Raw genomic sequence first — 20,840 nt, forward strand, 5'->3', positions numbered from 1 at the left:
AAATACGGTTTCCAGCCTTATTGAATAAATATATCTCAGAAATGTTTGGCTCTTTTTGGTTACTATGGATGGGTCTTATTTATAAATGTAGTGAGTGGTTTTCACATAAATCATAATTACTATAGATATTTGCTTTACTTGTTAAGGTAGTGATAAATGATAAAAAATATTATAAATCTATTTGAAATTTATGTCACTCTTCATTAGTTATTGTATGTCAATTTTATATTACTAAAGAGGTGATTTGTGGAATGGAATTGTGATACTTGATTTATTAATGTATGCAATTTCAAATTGTTCAAATTTCAAAATCCATGCACTAACACTAAAAGAATTCAAGTGATGCACAAGTAATATTTATAAACACTCCAAAACAATTTTTGCATTATTTTTGGCAATAGCTATAAGTTTTTAAATGGAATGAGGAAAAAATCATTCTAAACAAAAAACTCCTATATTATAATTAGCAATGGAGTTATAGAGCTATATACTAATTAATTGTTAAAAGAGTAACACATGAAATTTTATACATTTGGAGTATGCCAAATATATAAAAGAAAATGACGTCAAAGAAGACATATAAAAAAAGTAAATATGCAAAATAAAATGTGAAAAATACAAAATTGATATGAAGTAAAATTTGTAATTATCAGAATTTGTTTCAGAAAAGTTTAAAAAATATTGTAAAGAATATATAGTACCTTGTCGAGGTTATTATAAGAAGGAAACTACAGTGATAACATACAGTTTACTTTGGGAAATGATTGTAAATTATTTTATAGAAATGTGATTAAAAATAGCTAATAGAAGGTAACTGTTCCAAGGTGAGTGGCATGCAGAATCTAAGATTAAGCTCTATTTAGAGTGCAGAAAGGAAAAAATATATAATTAAAAATAAATGCTGTCAAACATGATTTCAGACTAAGGATATATGAAAAAATTAAATAGGAAAAATAAATTATGACATTAGAATTTAAAGTAAGAATTTTTCCAAAGTAAAATTAATGTCTTAAAATTAGAACTATTGTTGCAGCAACAACATATATATTTTAAATATTTTCAGTGTATTATAGTACAAATATGAATGAAATTCATACTAAATAACAAATAAGACATTTCCCATATATGTATAGCATATTTATTTTGTGATTTAAAAAAAAATTAGTAAACTTGACTCAAATCACACAGCTTCATAATTATAACTTTAAGTATTAATAATGAAAAGTAATATACTTAATTAACCTTATTTTTAAATTTTGAATATTATGAAGAATAGTAAAGTTAGGTAGTTTTGTTTGAGGACATATAAACTCCAAGTTGCCAATCAAGGACTGCACTAGAAATATATTCCTTCCAAGATTTGCTTAGGGTAACAGGCAAAATGCCCTAACCTTTGGAAGCACAGTAGATAGAGTGTCATCCTGGTACTCTGATGTCACCAATTAAAAACCTTGGGCTTGCCCGGTCAAGGCTCATAGGGGAGTTGAGGCTTCCTGTTCCTCCCCCCTTTCTCTCTCTCTCTTTCTCCTCTCTAAAATGAACAAATAAAAATATTTTAAACACAGGCAAAATTGTTTGCCATATACTGATAAATATTTGATCAGGGTTAGAAATGCCATCACGCAAGAATAATTTTTAAACTTTAATCCAGTGAATCTCAAAATGTGTACCAGGGCGCACTGTGCACCCTAGATGATTTCCAGGTGAGCCCTAAAGTATTCCAGAGAAATATGTCCCTGTTGGAAGTTTAGATTTTGGGGGGACAGAGTTGTGGGGAATTGGCTGTAGGCTGTCAGGCTGCCCAAACCCCCACCTCACTTGCCTGATTAGGTTGCAAAAGGCTGTTAAGCTGTGGTGCTGGATTGTTTACACTACCCACCATGTTTCCTGGAAAGACTGAAGGCAAGTTTCTTCTATCCTTTGTTTGGTGTAAAGTTAAGATTTGCTAATAGCCTCATTTTGCCCTATAAATAAAGCAAGATGTGGTTTTTGGGAGCACTTTGTTTTTGACAGCAGCAATTATAGGGCCCTCCTCACCCCATATTTTCTTAATTCCATGTATTTTCTTAACTGCAATTTCCATCACTTAACACTGAACAATACGATTGAATTAGAAACCTATTCATGGCAGCTTCAAGTGATTTTGGTTTAACATTAACAGAAGAAAAACTGGCAGCTATATCTACTGATTGTGGATGGATGATTACACATAAGGAATTGTCTCTTGAAGCTTTATGGATTTGTATAAAAGAATATGTGGCAATATCTTAAAAAGCTTTGAATATTTTACTGCAATTTTTAACATCCTATTTATGGGAATTAGGATTTTCTACCCTCAACACAATTAAGAGTAAAAAGAGAGGAATTCTTCAATATATTGATGAGGAAATGAATGTTTGCCTTTCAAATAGATGCCCAAACATTGAAGAAATTGCTAGGATACTTCAGGCTCATGTTTCTCATAAACACAAGAATGAAAAAACTTAACACATTCGTGCTGGGACTTGCCAAATTTACTAAATCTTACTAAGAATGTATCAATATATATAAAAAGATAATTTTAGTTATATTTTTATTTTTTAACCACTCTTTTTTATGAATTCTAAAAAGCATGTTTCAAAAAATATAACATACAAATGTTTCTAATGTCAGGATAAATTTAATTTTGTCGTATTTATTTTGTTTAATTACCATGAAAGCATGCTAGGACTTTATATTCTTTCTTTAATATTTGACTTAATTATTATAACATATTTTTCAGAAATTTGTACATAGAGTGCCTACAATTATTTGTAGGATTTTAAATGCACCCCAACTTCAAAAAGTTTGAGAACCACTGCTTTAACCTGTTTATATATTAATGCCAATTACTAGCATAAGTGATAAAGTATCGTATTTTAGACAAAGAAATAAACTGAAAATCCTTTATAAAATTTCACATTTAGCCTGACCAGGCAGTGGCGCAGTGGATAGAGCATGAGATTGGGATGCCGAGGACAAAAGTTCAAGACCCCAAGGTCGCCAGCTTGAGCGCGGGCTCATCTGGTTTTAGCAAAGATCACCAGCTTGAGCCCAAGGATGCTGGCTTGATCAAGGGTCACTCAGTCTGCTGTAGCCCCCCAATCAAGGCACATATGAGAATGCAATCAATGAACAGCTAAGATGCTGCAACGAAGAATTGAAGTTTCTCATCTCTCTCTCTTCCTGTCGGTCCCTATCTGTCCCTCTTTCTGACTCTCTCTGTCTCTGTCACACACACAAAAAAAAACAACAACAAAAAAATTCACATTTAGTGTCAGTTGTTCATCTATAGAATTTTCAAGGAGAGTGTGCATATCTAGATACCCGAGTTAGCTTCCTAAACATGTGAGAGCAGTGATTGGGGCACATTTTATATACCTCATTTTGAAACAAAGGAAGTTGTTGAAAGACAGACTAGTGTTGAGAGATATACAAAATCATGTGACAGCCTCTGCATTAGTTAATAATGTATGTGATCCCTAATCCTCAAGATCAACCTGCAATGTGAATATTGCTTTTTGTCACAGAGTAGAAGAAACAGATTTATAGAGGTATGAATGATTTAAGTCCCTTGCTGTTACACCCAAAAGAAAATCTGACAGGTTTTTACTTTGTTTTTAGAACAGAATGCATAACACGTCACATTTTGCACAGCAGTGTGATTTATTAAGTATATTTTTGGCATTCATGTTTCACTGCATGTGGTTTTAAAATGGTGATCACATTTTAGATTTGTAGCCACATTCTCCCCATTTTTTCCTATAGTATTAGCACAGAGCTTTGAATATAGAGAAGGCTAAAGCAAATTTATTGGAGATAGAATATTTTTTTGAAATTGACCTGTTAAATGCTTTATATCTTTAGTAAGTCTTTTTTTTTTTTTTTTTACGAGTAATTATCTTGTCACATGTACCTAAATGAGTCCCTAATGACTTTTTTTGGTGTTTCTTCTCTATGTATTTTTGAAGAGCTGTTTTAGAAATGAGTTGAGTAAAAATACCTTTAATATCTTCTTTATATGAATACAGATTAATTTGGTAAAGTTAATGACAACATAAATTAGGAAAAAATCATTCTAGAAAAGTTTTCTTTTCTCTTTCTTTTTTTTAGAATTCCAGAAGTGACGGTTTTATTTTTTATAGATTATGAGCAATCTTGCCTTTCCTTTCTCTATTAAAATTTATACAGTTTATTTGATGGAATTTTATTTCGTATACTCCTAAATTAGCACATTATTTCGGTCTGTTGTGAGAGGTAGGCGGGTGGTGAGTCTGGACTGTGGGAACATTACCGTTCTCAAATAATAGCTCTGTTCCTCCAAATGCCTTTCTGCACCTCATTTACACAGTAATCATGAAAACAAATTGCTGGGCCTCAATGAAATTTAACATATCATAGTAGAAGTTCCCTTATGCCCCGCTGCAATATCTTCCATTAAACCATTTTATAGATATTAAGTAATTTCCTATTCTCTTTATATATCATAGTATGTAGTTCTTACCCATTGCTTCATCAGTGTGGAAATATATTTTTAATATAATAAACTATTCTGGTTTTCACTAAAGTCAGACTTTGCAGTAGCAACACTCGCATTTTACTAGGGAAATAGTTTTCCCTAAACTTCTAAAGTGTAAAACGTGTAATTAGGCTTTATAAACCTTTTTTCTCTTCCATTTTGCCCTTCCACTCATATACTATTCCAGGTTCTCTACTTTCAACAAATAACATATTTAAGCAAGGCCTAAGTCTGCCTTGGAAACTTGATGCATTGCCATCTTTTTTTGTATGACTAATAAGCCTATTACTGTCATACAGTTTCCTATTTATTTCAACTATAAAGGGAAGAGCAATGATTTTGGAGTCAGATATTTGGTTCGAAATTTTTGCTGTGTATTATTTCTGATTTTCCTCAGTAAACATGAGCCAGTACTATCTACTTTACAGATTTATATAGAGAATTAAATCAGATATCTGTCTAGTTTCTAGATCATTGGTTAGCATCTGATACATACTAAATAAATGTTAGGCCCTGGGCAGTTGGCTTAGTGGTAGAGCATTGGCGTAGCATATGGAAATACCAGGTTTGGTTCCTGGTCAGGACACACAGGAGAACAGACCATCTGCTTCTCAACTCCTCCCTTGCCTTCTCTATCTTCCCTTCCCACAGCTGTAGATTGAATGGTTTGAGCAAGTAGGCCATGAACGCTGAGGATTGCTCCATGGTGTCACCTCAGTTCCTGAAATAGTATCCCCAGATGGGCAGAGCAAAGCCCTGAAGGGGGCTTGCCTAGTGGATACCAGTCCAGGTGCATGTTAATTCTTCTCTTCTTTTTGTGACTTTGTTTCGAGTGTTGTGTTTTTCACACTACAGTGGGAGCTATGAGGAAAATTGTTCTACTTCATGTGAAAGGCAGAATCCTCAAAATTTGAGTTCTGTTCCCTCAGTATTTTAGCTAAGATAAATCTATGCACACTTATGGGGAATCAGCTATATCAGTTTCACTAAAATAATTTTTCTAATGCTTAAAAATTTTAATGCCTCCCTCATATGTATGTAAAACATTTAAACAAGATTCTTCATCCTAAATTATAAGGTCCTAGAGAATAGAGTGTATGATTTATTCAATATTCTAGCTCTGTTTTCCTAGTGTAGCACTCTGTATTTCAATGGGTATTTTATAAACCTCTGTTGAATGAATTAATTACATTTCAGCATACTTAATTAACATAAATCTACGATCTTTACAGATTTACTTACAAAGATGCTTAGAATAGCAATGTAGTTAGTATATAGAATGCTTTCTGAATTAATATCAGGGCTTACAATGAAAGTAAGACTCATGCATTTAACTTGATTTGCTTTAAATTCATAATGATGATAATGAATATTTTTAGTATAGTTAGTAAAAATTATATTTGTGGAAAATATTGTATATAGTAAGTGCCAAATGTATTTATACATATTAATGAACTGTACAAACTAGTCATCAATTATTGTGCAAATTAACATAGTATATTTATATTAACTTGTCCAGTGATACTGAATAACTTATTTCAGTTCGTTTAGTGTCTCAGAAATAAACATTGGTAATACATGCATAAATACTGTCTTTTAGGTTACTTAACTCATTTTTTATATATGAATCCTGTATTCCTTAAAATGAGATGAGGCGATATAACAGATATTTTAGTCAGGAAATAAACTGTTAGGGCATTAAAATAAGAAAACCTATATTTGATAACACATTTTTTTTCTTGTTTGCAGGATTCGAATTTGGAATATTGGTGTTTCTGTTTTTGAGGAATATTTCTTTTTGAGTTTTTATATTTCTTTTAAAATCATCTGTCTTGGAATATCGAAGAGGACCCAGAAACATTTATTTTGTTTCACGTTTGAAACACTCACTCTTGAGGCACTCTCATTCATAGCTACACAACCATGTGGCCATCACAGCTACTAGTCTTCATGATGCTCTTAGCACCAATAGTTCATGGTAAGACCTTTAATTCTTTTTTGTGTGTGTGATGCTTAAAATTGTCTCAGTTTTTTATCCTAGCCCCTTTTCTTTAAATCTTTGCTCTAAGATTTTGAAACTCTCGCCTACCATAAATAATAGAAGTTAGAATAAAAAGTTATAGTATGTACCTGCAATAAACATGAGTTTGAATTTTATTTCTTAAGGTACCTTTTGAAATGTGTGTATAACCAAAGGTTTTTTTTTTTCTTTTTTTTTTAACTCTTGCATGTTTTATTTTTTATGTTTACCATACTTGGGGAAAACCAGCTGAATAATTAACTATATCCACTTATAGTAAAATTTTTGGTTTACGCATTTTTGTCATTAAAATAATTTTTAATGTACTAAGTACACACATTTAACAGAAAATGCTCCCAAAAGTCTGATTTCCCAAACCAAGTAATCTTTTGTTTGTGAGTGTTTACAACTCTATTTAATCTTTAATATACAGAATAAAAACTAAACCTCTCATTAAAGTAAAGTGGTGTTTTGTCATCTACCTTTCAATGCAAAATAGAAAAAAAAATTAAAATAATATAAATATGTTTAGAATGGTAATTTTATAGAAACTTGCTAATATACTCATAAAAGACCATACTTTTTGTTCAATTAAACATCTTGGCATTGATAATACAAATATGTAAGAAATTATATGTCTTTATAAACTTTGTAAAACAATTCAATACATTAGAAAGAAACTTTCTGTAAAACTTAGTATAGAATATTTACTGAATCTCAATAAAAGCTGGCAAATTAAAGTCTATATGTATGTTCCTTTTTCATAATTTCAAGTTTTCTAACTAATTACCATTGATTTTGCACTCATATGAAAATGGTATAATAGAGTTACCATAATGTGTTAATGGTAATTATAGCAAAGAAAAAGGGACACAGCTGTTTTTGCCAGTCCTTTGGAGTTCTCAGAATTTTAAATGTATCAAGCAGCTGAAATAAATCATGAGACTCTTTCATTCACTTTTGATTTTTAATTGATTAAAAAAATCTTTTTAGTTTATCAATGATGTAATTCCAAATTTTGCCCATGTACCTAAATTTCAAGTTGAATCTCATACTGCTGTCGTTATAAGAATTGGATAAAACAACTGCTGCCTCTTTTGAAGTTTTTCTCTAAACTCTTCCTGATTGAACACATTTATATCTAACAGATCACTATAATATAAAGCAGTGCTTTAAAAAAAAATGAAAGTAAAATTATGCAACCATAAACAAAATCAATTTTATCAAAATTTCAAAATGTTACTTTAATTCTTATACTGATACAGTGTTTGGATATTCACATACTTTGCCACATATAAAATTTTGTGATTTGAGATAATCAAATAATTATGTCATTTGAAACAAGTGCTTTTCTCATCTATACACCTAAAACTGATTCTAGTTAGGTTTTTTTATGTTAAAATGCCTTACTCATAAGGTTATTTTGAGGATTCAATAAATAGCATGTGTAGAAACTCTAGCACAGTGCATGATGGATATTAAATACTTTAACATGTTAATTTCCTTCATCATACTATCTGTCCCTCCTATTTTGGTTCCAGTGAATTGTAACAACCAGGAATTAGCTCAGAAATCATCTTACCATAAAAGCTGTCCCATTTGATGCTCAAGGAAAAAGAAAACATATATAATACAATATAATAACATCACATGTATAATATGTAATTATATATCATATACCATTTATTTTTTGAAAAATCAGTCTAAAATTTTACTTGTTTCAGGAAGTTAGGTTAAACATAGCAGAAATAGACATTGCAAAAAAGACTCTCTTTTTTGACATTTCTGGTCTCCAAAACCTGACACCTTCTATGTATTTCATTGGCCCCCAAACATGGCTGAGCTGTAGATCATGGTTCTTGGGTTGGCACCTGTGCTGAATACACACACACACACATACAGATACTCACAGAGTCTCTCCAGGTAACTCTTAAAAATATCTTAAAAGCCCTAATTAGGCACATAGAAAGTTGACTTGATATATAAGACATGTTCAGCTAACACTTAAGTAATTCTTTCTCTTTTAAGTGAACTACTTTCTGTTAGTTTTCCTTAAACCATATAAGGCTAAACCATATGGAAGCTCTCTACTTTCAAACTTTATCCTCTGATTGGGGTTAGGTATAGTATTCTAAAACTTGCACAAGGGTAAATTTAAGTCAGTGTTGTCTACTTCCCATAGAAGCCTTCTCCATTGCCTTCATGGTAACACTTCCAACTTGAAAAGAAAGGGCTTCACAAAAACATCTTTTGCAACCCAGCTAACTCATAGAAGAATGTGTTTAACTTTTACCAGTGCTGAAATCTACTAACATAGACATTTTAAAGTCTCTTCCAATCCTGGCACAAAGGATTACAACAAAACTTAAAACTGTGAATGACTGAGTTAAAAAATTTGACTTTGGGTGACAGGTATGCAACATAATTGAATGACAAGATAACCTGGAGATGTTTTCTTTGAACATATGTACCCTGGTTTATTAATGTCACCCCATTAAAATTAATAAGAATTTATAAAAAAAAAGATAATTAATGTAAAAAAAGGATATCATAATTATAGAAGTACTTGTTTCCAAAACATCTCGGGATAGCACCTGTTTGTCTACACTTGTGATGCCCAGTTTTATTTACCCTCCAGAACATGGAGAATTAACTTTTCTAGGTATGACCTGAGTCACCGTTCTTTCCTTTTTTGCAATAATAATGACTATTACTGATTTTTATAGCCATACACTTTAGATGTATTGGTACAAGTAAATCCCACAGCATTCTCATGGGTTTAACAGTATTTATTATTATATTTTTTATCATTAACTCTTTATGGTAAAAGAACTGAGGAATTGGGTAGTAAAGGGACTTGACTAATGTGACACAGCTATTATGAGAGTCAGAGAGAATTTAATATCAAAGACCTGGCTTCTTGAGCTCTGGTCTTACTGCTAGTAGAAGGTCAATTCCTACCAAAGCCACGCCATTCTTGCCCATAGAGAATTCCATCTCAATGCTCCTGGATATGCAGTAGAAGTAAGGCCCAAATGCAGACCACCTGCCTCTTCTATCTTCTGAACACACAGACTGAGCTTTGAAGTCTGAGAAACCTGAGACAAAATTCTAGCACCACCACCTACCAGCTCTGTAACCCTATTACTTGGTAAACTAGTTAACAAACATCATTTATTACCCACTATGAGCCACTGTGCTAAAAATATGGTAGTGAAAAAAAAAAGATTCTTAATCTTCCCTCAAGTAGCTTACAGTAACTTAAAATTTTATGTCTATTTTTCATCTGCATGAATAAACATTTATTCAATGCAGAGTTATTTTAAGAATGGACAGATAAATATACTATGCACAGCTTCTAACATAGTGCTTGGCATTTGGTAAATCTTTTATTTGATTTTTCTACTCTTAACTACCTGGAAATAGAGCTAAACCCTCTGAGAGTTTGATAAGGAAAATGCATAATTATCCTTATTCTTGCTCTGAGAATGGAAATAAATCTTTTCCTACTTAAACCTCAGTATTTAAGTTTTGCCAGGAATTTGTTAATACTACTCTCTGAACAAAATTATTATTAAACTGATATGTATCACAGCTTACTATATAATGTCAGTATATACTGTAAGTATATGAAATTGTCAGTATGTAAAATATAATTACAGTATATAATTGCTAATGGTAATAGTATATAAATTATAGCATATGATGAATTTTTGCATGATCTTCACATGGATAAAATTAGAAGCCAAGCTAAAGAATTAATCCTGAATAATGTTGACATTACTTGAATATTCTCCATGTCATCCTAGAATATCTGACCAACATTTTATATTGAAAAACAGAATGAATCAGTACATCCACATTATGTGTGTGTATATATGTATATATAATTCTTTTAAATTAGGAAATGTCTCTAGTTGTATGTTTATCCGTTTATATTCTATGTCTCTGTGTGCTTCTGTATTTCTCTTTTCTGTTTTCCATGATTGTGCCTCTTCCTGTGCAGCCATAAAACCCTTATCTATTATGCAATGAGACCTGGCAGAAGTAAAGAGAAGCAGCTAAAGCAGATGGCCAGTCCTTTGCTGTTAACTAATATAGTGTTGCTTGAAGATAAAGAATTGTTTTGTTCTATTGATATGGTTGGAAGCAAGGGAAAATAGTGGAACTGGAGAACTAAAATCCGATGATAACATGGGCACCTGGAGCTCAGGCTGACTGGCAGTAAAGGGATATCAAGGTTCAATGTGGGACCTGGACTAAGAGATCTGATCAGGGTGCGACTTCACCCAAACCACAGTAGAATAGGAGTTGCAAAGATGATTGGAGTGCTTAGATATTTTAAATATATCTAATTTTAATTTAACTGTACTTTAAATTGTATCATTATTGAAAAGATAGAAAGCAGGGTCATTTGAGCTCATTGTGAGTAATGGGAAACAATGTATTTTTGTGGTCCATTTGCATAGCATAGGGTTTAAATATTTTTCTCTATAACCATCATATACTTACTTTTATTTTTGCAAGTCTATTTTTTGTTGTTAAAGTTATGTGTGTTTATATATTCATGGACTTTACAGGCTATCCTGCTTTGTATTATGTTCAAGAAATTTATTATTATAAACAGTTCTTAGCAGGGACAAAACAACGACTAGATGTATATATATTTAGTACTATACATTTTTATGTAATTTTCATTTTATGAATCTATTTTAACAATTACAATACTATTTAATGTGTCAGTATTGTAAAATAATAACCATATATTTTAAACTCCTAATAAGTTAATGAAGCTTCCCAATAAAGCTTAAGAAAGCAGAACATTACATTTTACTACTTAACAGTTTACCATATAATTCTTCTCATGAAGTTATGTTTTATTAAGTGTGAAAAAGTCAGATTGATTTCTAAGCTCTGCTTAACTTTGTTATTTTAAGAAATTAATCATCCTTGAAATGTTTATAATGTTTTCCAGCCTAGGTAATTTGTAACATTTAAAATAATATCACCATTTTAATGGTAAAATATATTACATAGAAAAAAAACCTTTGTCGTGGTCATGATATATGCAGTTACTGCTAACACATCCAATACAATCTTCATTAGCAACATGGTACCAAATTTCAAAATATATATTCTGTAAATTAACTATGTTCTCTCCGATATTACAATGTACAGTACAAATATGCATGACTGACAGCTCTCCTTTGCAAGAATGGGTTTAGAAACCTTCTCTACACATTCAGTGTGCAGTTAGCAATTTGAAAAGTATTGTCTTTTCCTGTCCTGGATGAATAGCTCAGTTGGTTAGAATGTGGGCCCGCAGAGGTTGCCGGTACAATCCTGGTCAGATTACATACAGGAAAAGATCAATTTTCTCTATCTCTTCCTCTCTCTTTCAAATCAATATATAAAAAATTTTTTAAAAGAAAAAAATTGTTTGTTTTTGCATAGCAAAATGTGTTATATGTGAATTTTATTTTAGTGATACTCATGAGAGACTTGTGTATATCTTGAGAATAAAATAGCATTTTTATATATTCAGATTTTATATATTGTGCCTATTTGGGAGATTTAAGATCTTATTTTTCATACTCCTTGAACAGAGGGTGGACTTTGGCTATAATAGGGTAGTCGTATTCTTCATGTTGAATTAATTTTAATATATAAATACTTATCTGTTTTTCTCTTTATTGCATTGCTATCTACTTTTACTCTCAATGTGAGAGTGCTCTTACATTTATAATTTCCTATAAGTAGCTTTGGTATATTTTTTCATGCATTTATTTCCTGCCATCTGTTTTGGAAATTATTCTTTAATGACCAGTAAAAGAAATGAAAAATTGAAATGCAATAGGAAAGAGTCTCATTGATTTGTCATGTTAATAGAAGCTATATATGGTATAATGATCTGTATTAATTTGGCAGTTTAGAGTAAAGCCCTGTTGAATTATAGGGTTAATTTATTATCTACTTTTTTACTGATAAATTGATTGGTTTTAAAAAACTAATGACAACTCATAAATTAGAAAATTCATTTCAAACAGTTTTTTATTTTATTGATTTGGCATTTAAAGTATGTGGGTTTATCATTTTACAGATTATGAGCAATTTTATCTTTAATTTTTAAAAATAATTACACTTTTGTTTCATTTGAATCTCTGTTCTCCCTCTATTGCCATCATAAAAGAATTAGTTCTTTCTATAGAGAAGTTTGTTTTTCTATTAGAAAAAATCTATCACATATGAAAGATTGATCATAGATAATTGTCTTTTTATCCAAAGAAATCTATCATATATTACAGATTGATCATATAAGCGAGGTTAATCGTTTACAAAAGAAATATGCTAATTGTACTTAAGAAAGTAATAGATAAAGGTCTTTGTTCAAAAATTGGCTCTCACAATGGCATAGATGAGCTTTCTGTATTTATTTTATCTAGCTTGTATTGACTTGAATGTCCTGAAATCAAGGTTGTAACTTACTGCTTCAGTACAAGAACATAGTCTCATTTATTTCTTTGCCATTATGAGAGTCACTTACTTTATTGCCAAAATAATTTTCCTCATAGAAATTTAAATTAGAAAGCAAACATTCAATAATTCCATGACCCAGTGATATATTTAATATTAATATTTGTTAGATTTTCATGCTGTCATGTATTTGTGTACATATTTTTTAAAATTAGAATTATGTTACAAATAAAATTTACCTTTCAGTTAACTTAACCTTAAAATGTAGACATTTCTATGCTCATTAAAAATTGTAAAAATTATAATATTGTTTTTTATGAAGAAACCACTGTTAACTTAACCATATGATGATGGCTGAACAGTGAAGGTCATTGACATTTGAATATAAAATTTGAGTGTATCTCTGTACTCCTGATATACAATCTCTTGAGAAGTGGAAAGTAAAAAAAATCATTTATTTTAGATGAATTAACTATGTTCAATGGATGGTAATTAGAGAGCAATATGAATTTCCTAGTTATTACTATGATTTATTTAAAAGAATTCCAAAAGCTTTGGCTACTATAATTATGAATAAAATAAAATATGAAGAATAAATGTTCAAATATAAGATGTTATTTGAAGGGTATGATGATGTATGCAGTAGAGTCAAGAAATAAAAACTTTCTTAGATTTAATGGGACCATTTTGAGTTTAGCTATTTGATTCACACATACATACTATATGTAACTAAGTATCATGCATTTCATGCTGATTTGAGTCAAAACAGCAGTGAAGTGAATGACTGCCTCAGAAAATATCATAGCAAGCAATGTGTGAAACCTATGAGAAGACAACCCTGAAGCTTAACTGGAAGTTATAAAAGAAGACATTCAATATACCATATTCCTGGATGAAAAGACTGAGAATGGAAAAATTGACAAATATTTAAAATTTAATGACACAAATTTCTAAAATATTTGAAATTTTTTTACACAGATGCATTCATAGTACCAGTGTAGGCTTTTCTGGGTAGAAATTCAACAAAGATATTCTGAAATATATATTGACTATTAAACAAGAGAAAATTTAATAGAAATAAAAAGAGTAATAGGAAGGCACTTGCTTGATCAATCATAAAATATATTTCAAAAAATACACTAAAGAAAGTCTTAAAATTATGCAAATTGTAAATTGTTAGAATGAGATCTCTGAAACATTACTTTAGTTTAGTTGTGTGATGGGAATGGCTCCTCAGAAAACCAAGTGTCTAGAACACAAAGGTAGTCAAGTTGGGATCAAATCAGTTGTGAGTGTGTGAGTGTGTGTGTGTGTGTGTGTGTGTGTGTGTGTGTGTGTATTTCAGTTATATTCTATGAAACTTATGGAGGAAGATTTCGTTGAGTTAATGTCCATTTTGAACAGTGTATTGGATAAGATAAACTAGGCTGTAGTCACTGTAAATTCCAAAATTGATAATGGCTTTCAGAGAATAATTTTTTGTTCAGCAAACATTTCAAAGCGGGTACATGTTTCTGGTGTGAGAGAGAGAGAGAGAGAAAGAGTATGTTTCTGAGGAGGGCAATGGATATCATTCTGTTACTCTCATAATTATTTAGAGATATAGGCAAATGTCAGGAGCTTTCCAAAGTCATTCTGAGGGTCATTACCATTCCAGTCCGCAGGAAGGAAGAATGAACATCATGGAGATTGTAATGGAAAGATTTGATGTATAAGCTTGGAAGTAGTGCACTTTATTTCTGTTTCCATTTCCATTAAAAACAAAACAAAGCTTATAACCACACCCATAAAGGAGTCTGAAAAGTCTAATGTTTTTGTGATAAAGGAAGAAATATAATATTTATGAAATGTACCATGTAGCTTTTTAAAAAGGGATCTAAAACACTAATATTTTAATGAATAAATGGAATTTTTTACAGCTTTATTGAGACACCCAGAAGATATCATAAAACTCACCCTTTTAACAACTACCATTCAGTACATTTCAGTGTATGTTTGCAGTTGTGCAATGATCACCACAATCAATTTTAAAGCAGTAGTTCTCCAAATAGAATCTCCTTACCCATTATTAGTCACACCCAGTCCGCCCCCTGTCTCATCCCAGGGAACCAATAATCTACTATATGTCTATGAATTTGCCTATTCTGGACATTTTTATTAAGTGGACTCAGACAGTTCTTGATTTTTTATAATTTGCTTCTTTCACTTAATATAATTTAAAAATTTATATATACATAGCATGCATCAATACTTAATTCATTTTATGACCAAATAATATTCTATTTTATGAATATATCATATTATATTTATTGGTTGATGGACATTTGGGTTATTCCTTTTTTATTTTGCATAATGCTGTTATGACAATTCATTTACAAGTTTTTGAGCATACATGTTTTCACTTTTCTTTGGTATATACCTAGGAGTGGAATTGCTGAATCACATACTATCTTTCTGTTTAGCATTTTGAAGAATCTCAAAACTTGTTTCCAGTGTGGTTGCACAGTTATACATTTTCAACAGTCATATGAGGTTTCTCATTTCTCCATGTCCTCATCAGACACTTACTGCCTTTTTCATTTCAATCATCCTAATCTAGGTATCTTATGGTTTTCATTTGTATTTCTCTAATGCATAATGATGTTGAGCTTCTTTTTATGTGCTCGGCCATTTGTGCATCTTACTTAGAGAAAGATTTTTATTTATTTATTTATTTATTTAATCGATGTACACAGACCAGCATCCACCGAGGAACCCCCATCTGGAGCTGATGTTCTGCCCATCTGTAGTGTTGCTCCGTTGCTCAGCAACTGAGCTATTTCAGTGTCTGAGGCGAGGCTGTGTAGCCATCCTCAGCACCTGGGGCCAACTTGCTTATTTGAGCCATGACTACAGTAGGGGAAGAGTGAGGGGATGGGGGGAAGGAGCAGATCATTGTTTCTGCGTCCTCTCACTGGGAATCAAACCTGGGACTTACACACATTGGGCCAGCACTATACCTCTGAGCCAACTGGCCAGGGAAAGAAATATTTTTTAATTATTTCTCAATGTTTAATTCTTTTATTACTAAGTTCTATGCGTTCTCTATAGAAATGTATTTTTTTAGAAAAGACTAGATGATATTGTTAGTGTACATTTACGTGTAAGAGTTCAAGAAAGGCTTTTTGCCTGGATTTTCACACTTAAATTTTATCTATTTTACATTCACTTTGAAATCATAAAACATTTTTCTAGCCTAATTCATCCTCCCTTTTTACTTATATATTTGATTTCTAAAAGTAGTTCAGTAATTCAGTTTTTTATTATGGTGATAAAACCTAGTAACTGTCAATATGATTGGAACTTCACTCTGATATAAACTGTATAGCAGTTACTAATATATAAAACAAGGTCATTTATTGGGTTCTTCTAGTAGCTTACAATTACACCTCCTAAGAAAATGATAAAGGACATTAAGCTTTAATCATGATGGCCAAAAAGTTTTTGTTCTAGTCTGAGTTCTTGTTCTTCTGGATTTTGGAAATCTCTTATTTATATATTTTTTGTATCTTTGCTCAAATTATATTATAAATATTGACTCTTTAATTTTATTTTTGTAGACTTTTTCACTGATATGTTCTACAATCTACTGGTTGCCTTTTACTTCATCTCAAGAAAGTTATGCAATTCATTATGTCTTTTTATCAAACCTATGTATGGTATTTTGGTTATCACTCACATTGCATCTATTAACAAACAAAGATAAGATTCAGAAGAGCACATGAGGTTTTATATGTCAACAGTCCTAGATAAATTCCACTATTTCTGGCAAGTGGGTTAATTTGAAATATAACTATTTTGGGGGAAAATTTTTAGGAGAAAGCCAAATAAAAATAATAAATTACAAATGTTGATACTGAACAGCTTCTGCAGTAATAAGAAACTGTGAATGAAGGAGGATGCAGTATACATCGAAAGTAATATTTACATGAAACCCTGAAATTTACAATATTATCTAATCTAAGATGCTTTACAATCCTAATTTTCATAGTTCTGTAAAATGAAAAGAAAGATCTCAAGCCTTAGAATCTAATTCCAATTCTATTGCTTCCAAGATACATGACCTTATCCAATTTGATTCACAGTTTCTTTATTTATTAAAAGGGTAATTAGGCCTACTTTGTTAGTGTATGATGATTAAGTAAAATAATGTGCAGAAAGACCCTAACACAAATCCTCAAACATTTAATCCTGGGAGAATGTGTTCATTAAAACATACCTTTTGGAATTAGAACTAAAATCAGAAATAACCTGGATAGTAAGCAAAATTTAAAATATAACACCATCTTGGGGTCACTTGCTCTTCATAGTGTTTTTCAAAGACTACATTGTATACTCTTAATCCCCAGTTGTGACTGTTTTCCTAATTATGAGCCTACACATTTGTATACACATTCCATCATTATATTCAGGGCTCACCCACTGGACTGGAACTAAGTCTTTAATGAGTTACTAATGAACATCTTAAGCTTAGATCAGCATTAAAAAAAATGTTAAAGAGTGTTGAAAAGCTATTCAGAGTGCAAGCCTGTTGCTTTTAATTAGACTATAAACCCAATAAAATTCCTGTCTCCACTGTTCACCCAAGGTTGGAAGAAATTGAATAGTGACTGAAACACATACCTCACGTTGGTATTATGAGTTTAATGTGAAGTTAAAAGGGATAAATGCATGGAGCTAAATCAGGGAAATGATTGTTTTGATGAAATTAAAAGATAAAAAATAATATACAAAATCAAGACAGCCTTTCAAAAAAACTAATTTTTTGTTAGATAATTTTAGAATAGATAATTTTGTAGCAATAGAGAATAATAGATGGCATGAGGAAAAAAGATCCGGATATGATTAGATCATATACTTAAAAGAGGAAACCTTCTATATTTATAAAAAGAACAAATAGCTTTCACACATTCCTGTTTCTCTCCAAGCTGTTAGAGTTACCATGAACGTTGTAATTCTTGACATTATCTGAATTAGATCAGGGCTATTTCTTTCCTGTAGCTTTTGTTACAAGTCAACAATGGTGGTAACAATTTAGCAATGATCCTTTATTTATTATTTTCTTTCTTTTTTTTCCCCCCTTTTGATAGTGAAGTTGGTCAAACCATGCAAACTTTAAGGGCACATGATTTAATAATGAAGACAGATAATACATAATATTCAAAGCAACAAGCTGGTCTGATGCTGTCCCTCCAGGGAGCCCTACATATTTGCTTAAAAGGAAGCCACATTGTAGTAGTCACAATAGCTGAGGACAGTTGGAATAGTCCAGATGTTTAATAGGTTATAGGCTTGATGTCCCACTTCTGCACACAGATAAAAAACCATTATGCTGATTTTTAAAAGTAGGTATCCAATAATAATCACACTCTATGTATGTACCACAAATATAATGTAATTAATCATTTTGATATGTGAACTGGCTAACAAATCTGCTTTCTGGTTAACCAGCATATTGCTTTCTTTCATTTTATATGTGTATTGAGGAGGGGATAGTGGGGTAAAATTCTCTACTACCAGATAAAAGAATAAATAAAAAGTTTTCATTCTTCTCAACTATCTTCAGAGATGCCTAATGTGATTAATTTAAGATAGGAAAAAAGAACTCACAAGATAGATCTCTTGTAAAATGTGTATTTTTTTCCACTGATTTTTCCCACACATCAAGTATAATTAGCAGTGTGACTAAGGGAAAGTGCTCTGTTACTATAGATATAAAGATTTTTAAAGAAATGATTTACTTTATAACATTCTGAAAGCACAACTTTTTATACCATTAAAATTTTATATTCTTAAATTGGGAGCAGGGGAAAGAAAATTAAAAGAAAGTTGAAATTCTCCAAATATTAAATTTTAGAATTTTATTTTTGTTAATATTAGTTTAAATCACTTTGCAGTATATTTACAAATAAGGCATTTTTAGTTAGAAAAGAAAAACTATAACTATTGTCACTTAGATGAATAAGATATAATATGCATTTTGTTTAATTTGAATGAAAATGTCTTTATCGGGAACTGATTATAGTTTTATAAATTTGTATCTTGTAACAGAAACTTTACTCTTTGCTTACTTATTTTAACAAAGGTTTGAGATAGTTATATCACAATATTACAATCTAGGAAACCGTGGCAATGAATAGCCACAGTTTTCCCACGCTTTTTAGGCCATAGAAGATGCATACTTGAAAGCCAATTAAAAATAATTTTCTGTTGTTTCTGATATTTTTTTTAACGCTATGAAGGAAGGTTTCCTTTTCTTATAACCAAGTTTTTGGCTCTTCCACTATTTTCACAATGTCTTATACAACTTTTATTACTTGATTGTTCTGTCATCTGGAGAGCAGAAGTTGCAAAATACGTTTTATCTCACTGTAACAAGCTATGCAGTATAGAAGAGTGTGGAACCTAGTGTGAAGGGAGACTTCATAACCCTCATAGGGTATACTGACACTTTATAAAATTCAGCCTAGTGAATGAGTTATTGAGTTAAATTGAGTAATATCCAGGTATACTATGAAAGTTGATTCATCATACACAGGTAGACAATTAATCACTACTGAGCCACTTTCTTATAAGGCCTACAATTGAAACAGATTTTTCTCTGTGTTAGAATTTCCATGTTGTAATTTCTACCCAGTGACTTCTTTAGTCATGTGCCTAAATTGGAACTTTTATGACTTTTGTTAGAGATTACTGCCCAGCCTATTAAGAAATTATGCAGATGCATCATACACATTAGGAAGAAATCAGGGAATATGTAATCTTGTGTGTGTGTGTGTGTGTGTGTGTGTGTGAGAGAGAGAGAGAGAGAGAGAGAGAGAGAGAGAGACAGATAGGGACAGACAGAATGGAAGGGAGAGAGATGAGAAGCATCAATTTTTCGTTGTGGCACCTTAGTTGTTCATTGATTGCTTTATCATATGTGCCTTGGCTCGGGGGCTATAGGAGACTGAGTGACCCCTTGCTCTAGCCAGCAACCTTGGGCTCAAGCTAGCAACCTGAAGGCCTCAAACCTGAGTCCTCTGAGTCCCAGTCCAAAGCTCTATCCACTGCGCCACCGCCTGGTCAGGCACAATGTAGTCTTTTTATATGGCTAAAATGAAAGTGCTGGGGGAAAGTGACCCTTACAAGTATGCATAAGGAAGTAGGATTGGGACAATCCTTTACTTATAAAAAAACAATTGAGAACAATAATCTCTCTCCTCTCCCCTCATACTCCTCCCCATGCATATGCAGTGGCATGAAAGTTAGATTAGATATTCTGTATCAATCAACTATTTGTTATTTCAATAACATTTCTGCATTTATATACTACTTGGCAATTAGCTGAACACTTTTGCTCATGGTAGCTTGGTGAATACCTGTAAAAATCCAGTGAGATATAGACAGTAGTATCATTAATTTTAGGATGAAAAAAAATTGACTCAGAAACATCAATCTAATAACATAGTGACATTTAAAATAGTTGTTAGAAAAGAAATTCAAATAAAAATCTCTTAAAAATCTTGTGAAAACTTTTTCCAAGGGCATTTTTTATTTATTCATTTTACAGAAAGTGGAGGGGGAGAGAGAGTGAGAGGGAGAAAGATAGAGAGAGAGAAGTGGGGAGGAGTAGGAAGCATCAACTTCCATATGATCCTTAACCGGGCAAGCCAGAGGTTTTGAACCAGCAACCTCAGCATTCCAGGTCGACATTTTAACCACTGTGCCACCATAGGTCAAGCCAAAGGGCATTTTAATAACCTACTGAGCATTTGTCTTATTTTGTAC

The 20,840-nt window shown here is 31.6% G+C and overlaps 1 protein-coding gene across 5 annotated transcripts in view; it reads left to right on the forward strand.

Annotated features, from left to right (window-relative positions):
* The window catches only part of ADGRL3 (adhesion G protein-coupled receptor L3), an 838,394-nt gene that overhangs the window by 294,444 nt on the left and 523,110 nt on the right, over positions 1-20,840 (forward strand). For all 5 annotated transcript variants that reach the window (XM_066386326.1, XM_066386327.1, XM_066386329.1 and 2 more), the window contains exon 3: positions 6,287-6,515. In XM_066386326.1, the coding sequence (XP_066242423.1) occupies positions 6,461-6,515 (55 nt within the window). In that variant the 5' untranslated portion in view covers positions 6,287-6,460. The remainder of the gene's footprint in view (positions 1-6,286; positions 6,516-20,840) is intronic.

The sequence above is a fragment of the Saccopteryx leptura genome, chromosome 5 (genome assembly GCF_036850995.1).
Source record: "Saccopteryx leptura isolate mSacLep1 chromosome 5, mSacLep1_pri_phased_curated, whole genome shotgun sequence".
NCBI classification, from domain to species: domain Eukaryota; kingdom Metazoa; phylum Chordata; class Mammalia; order Chiroptera; family Emballonuridae; genus Saccopteryx; species Saccopteryx leptura.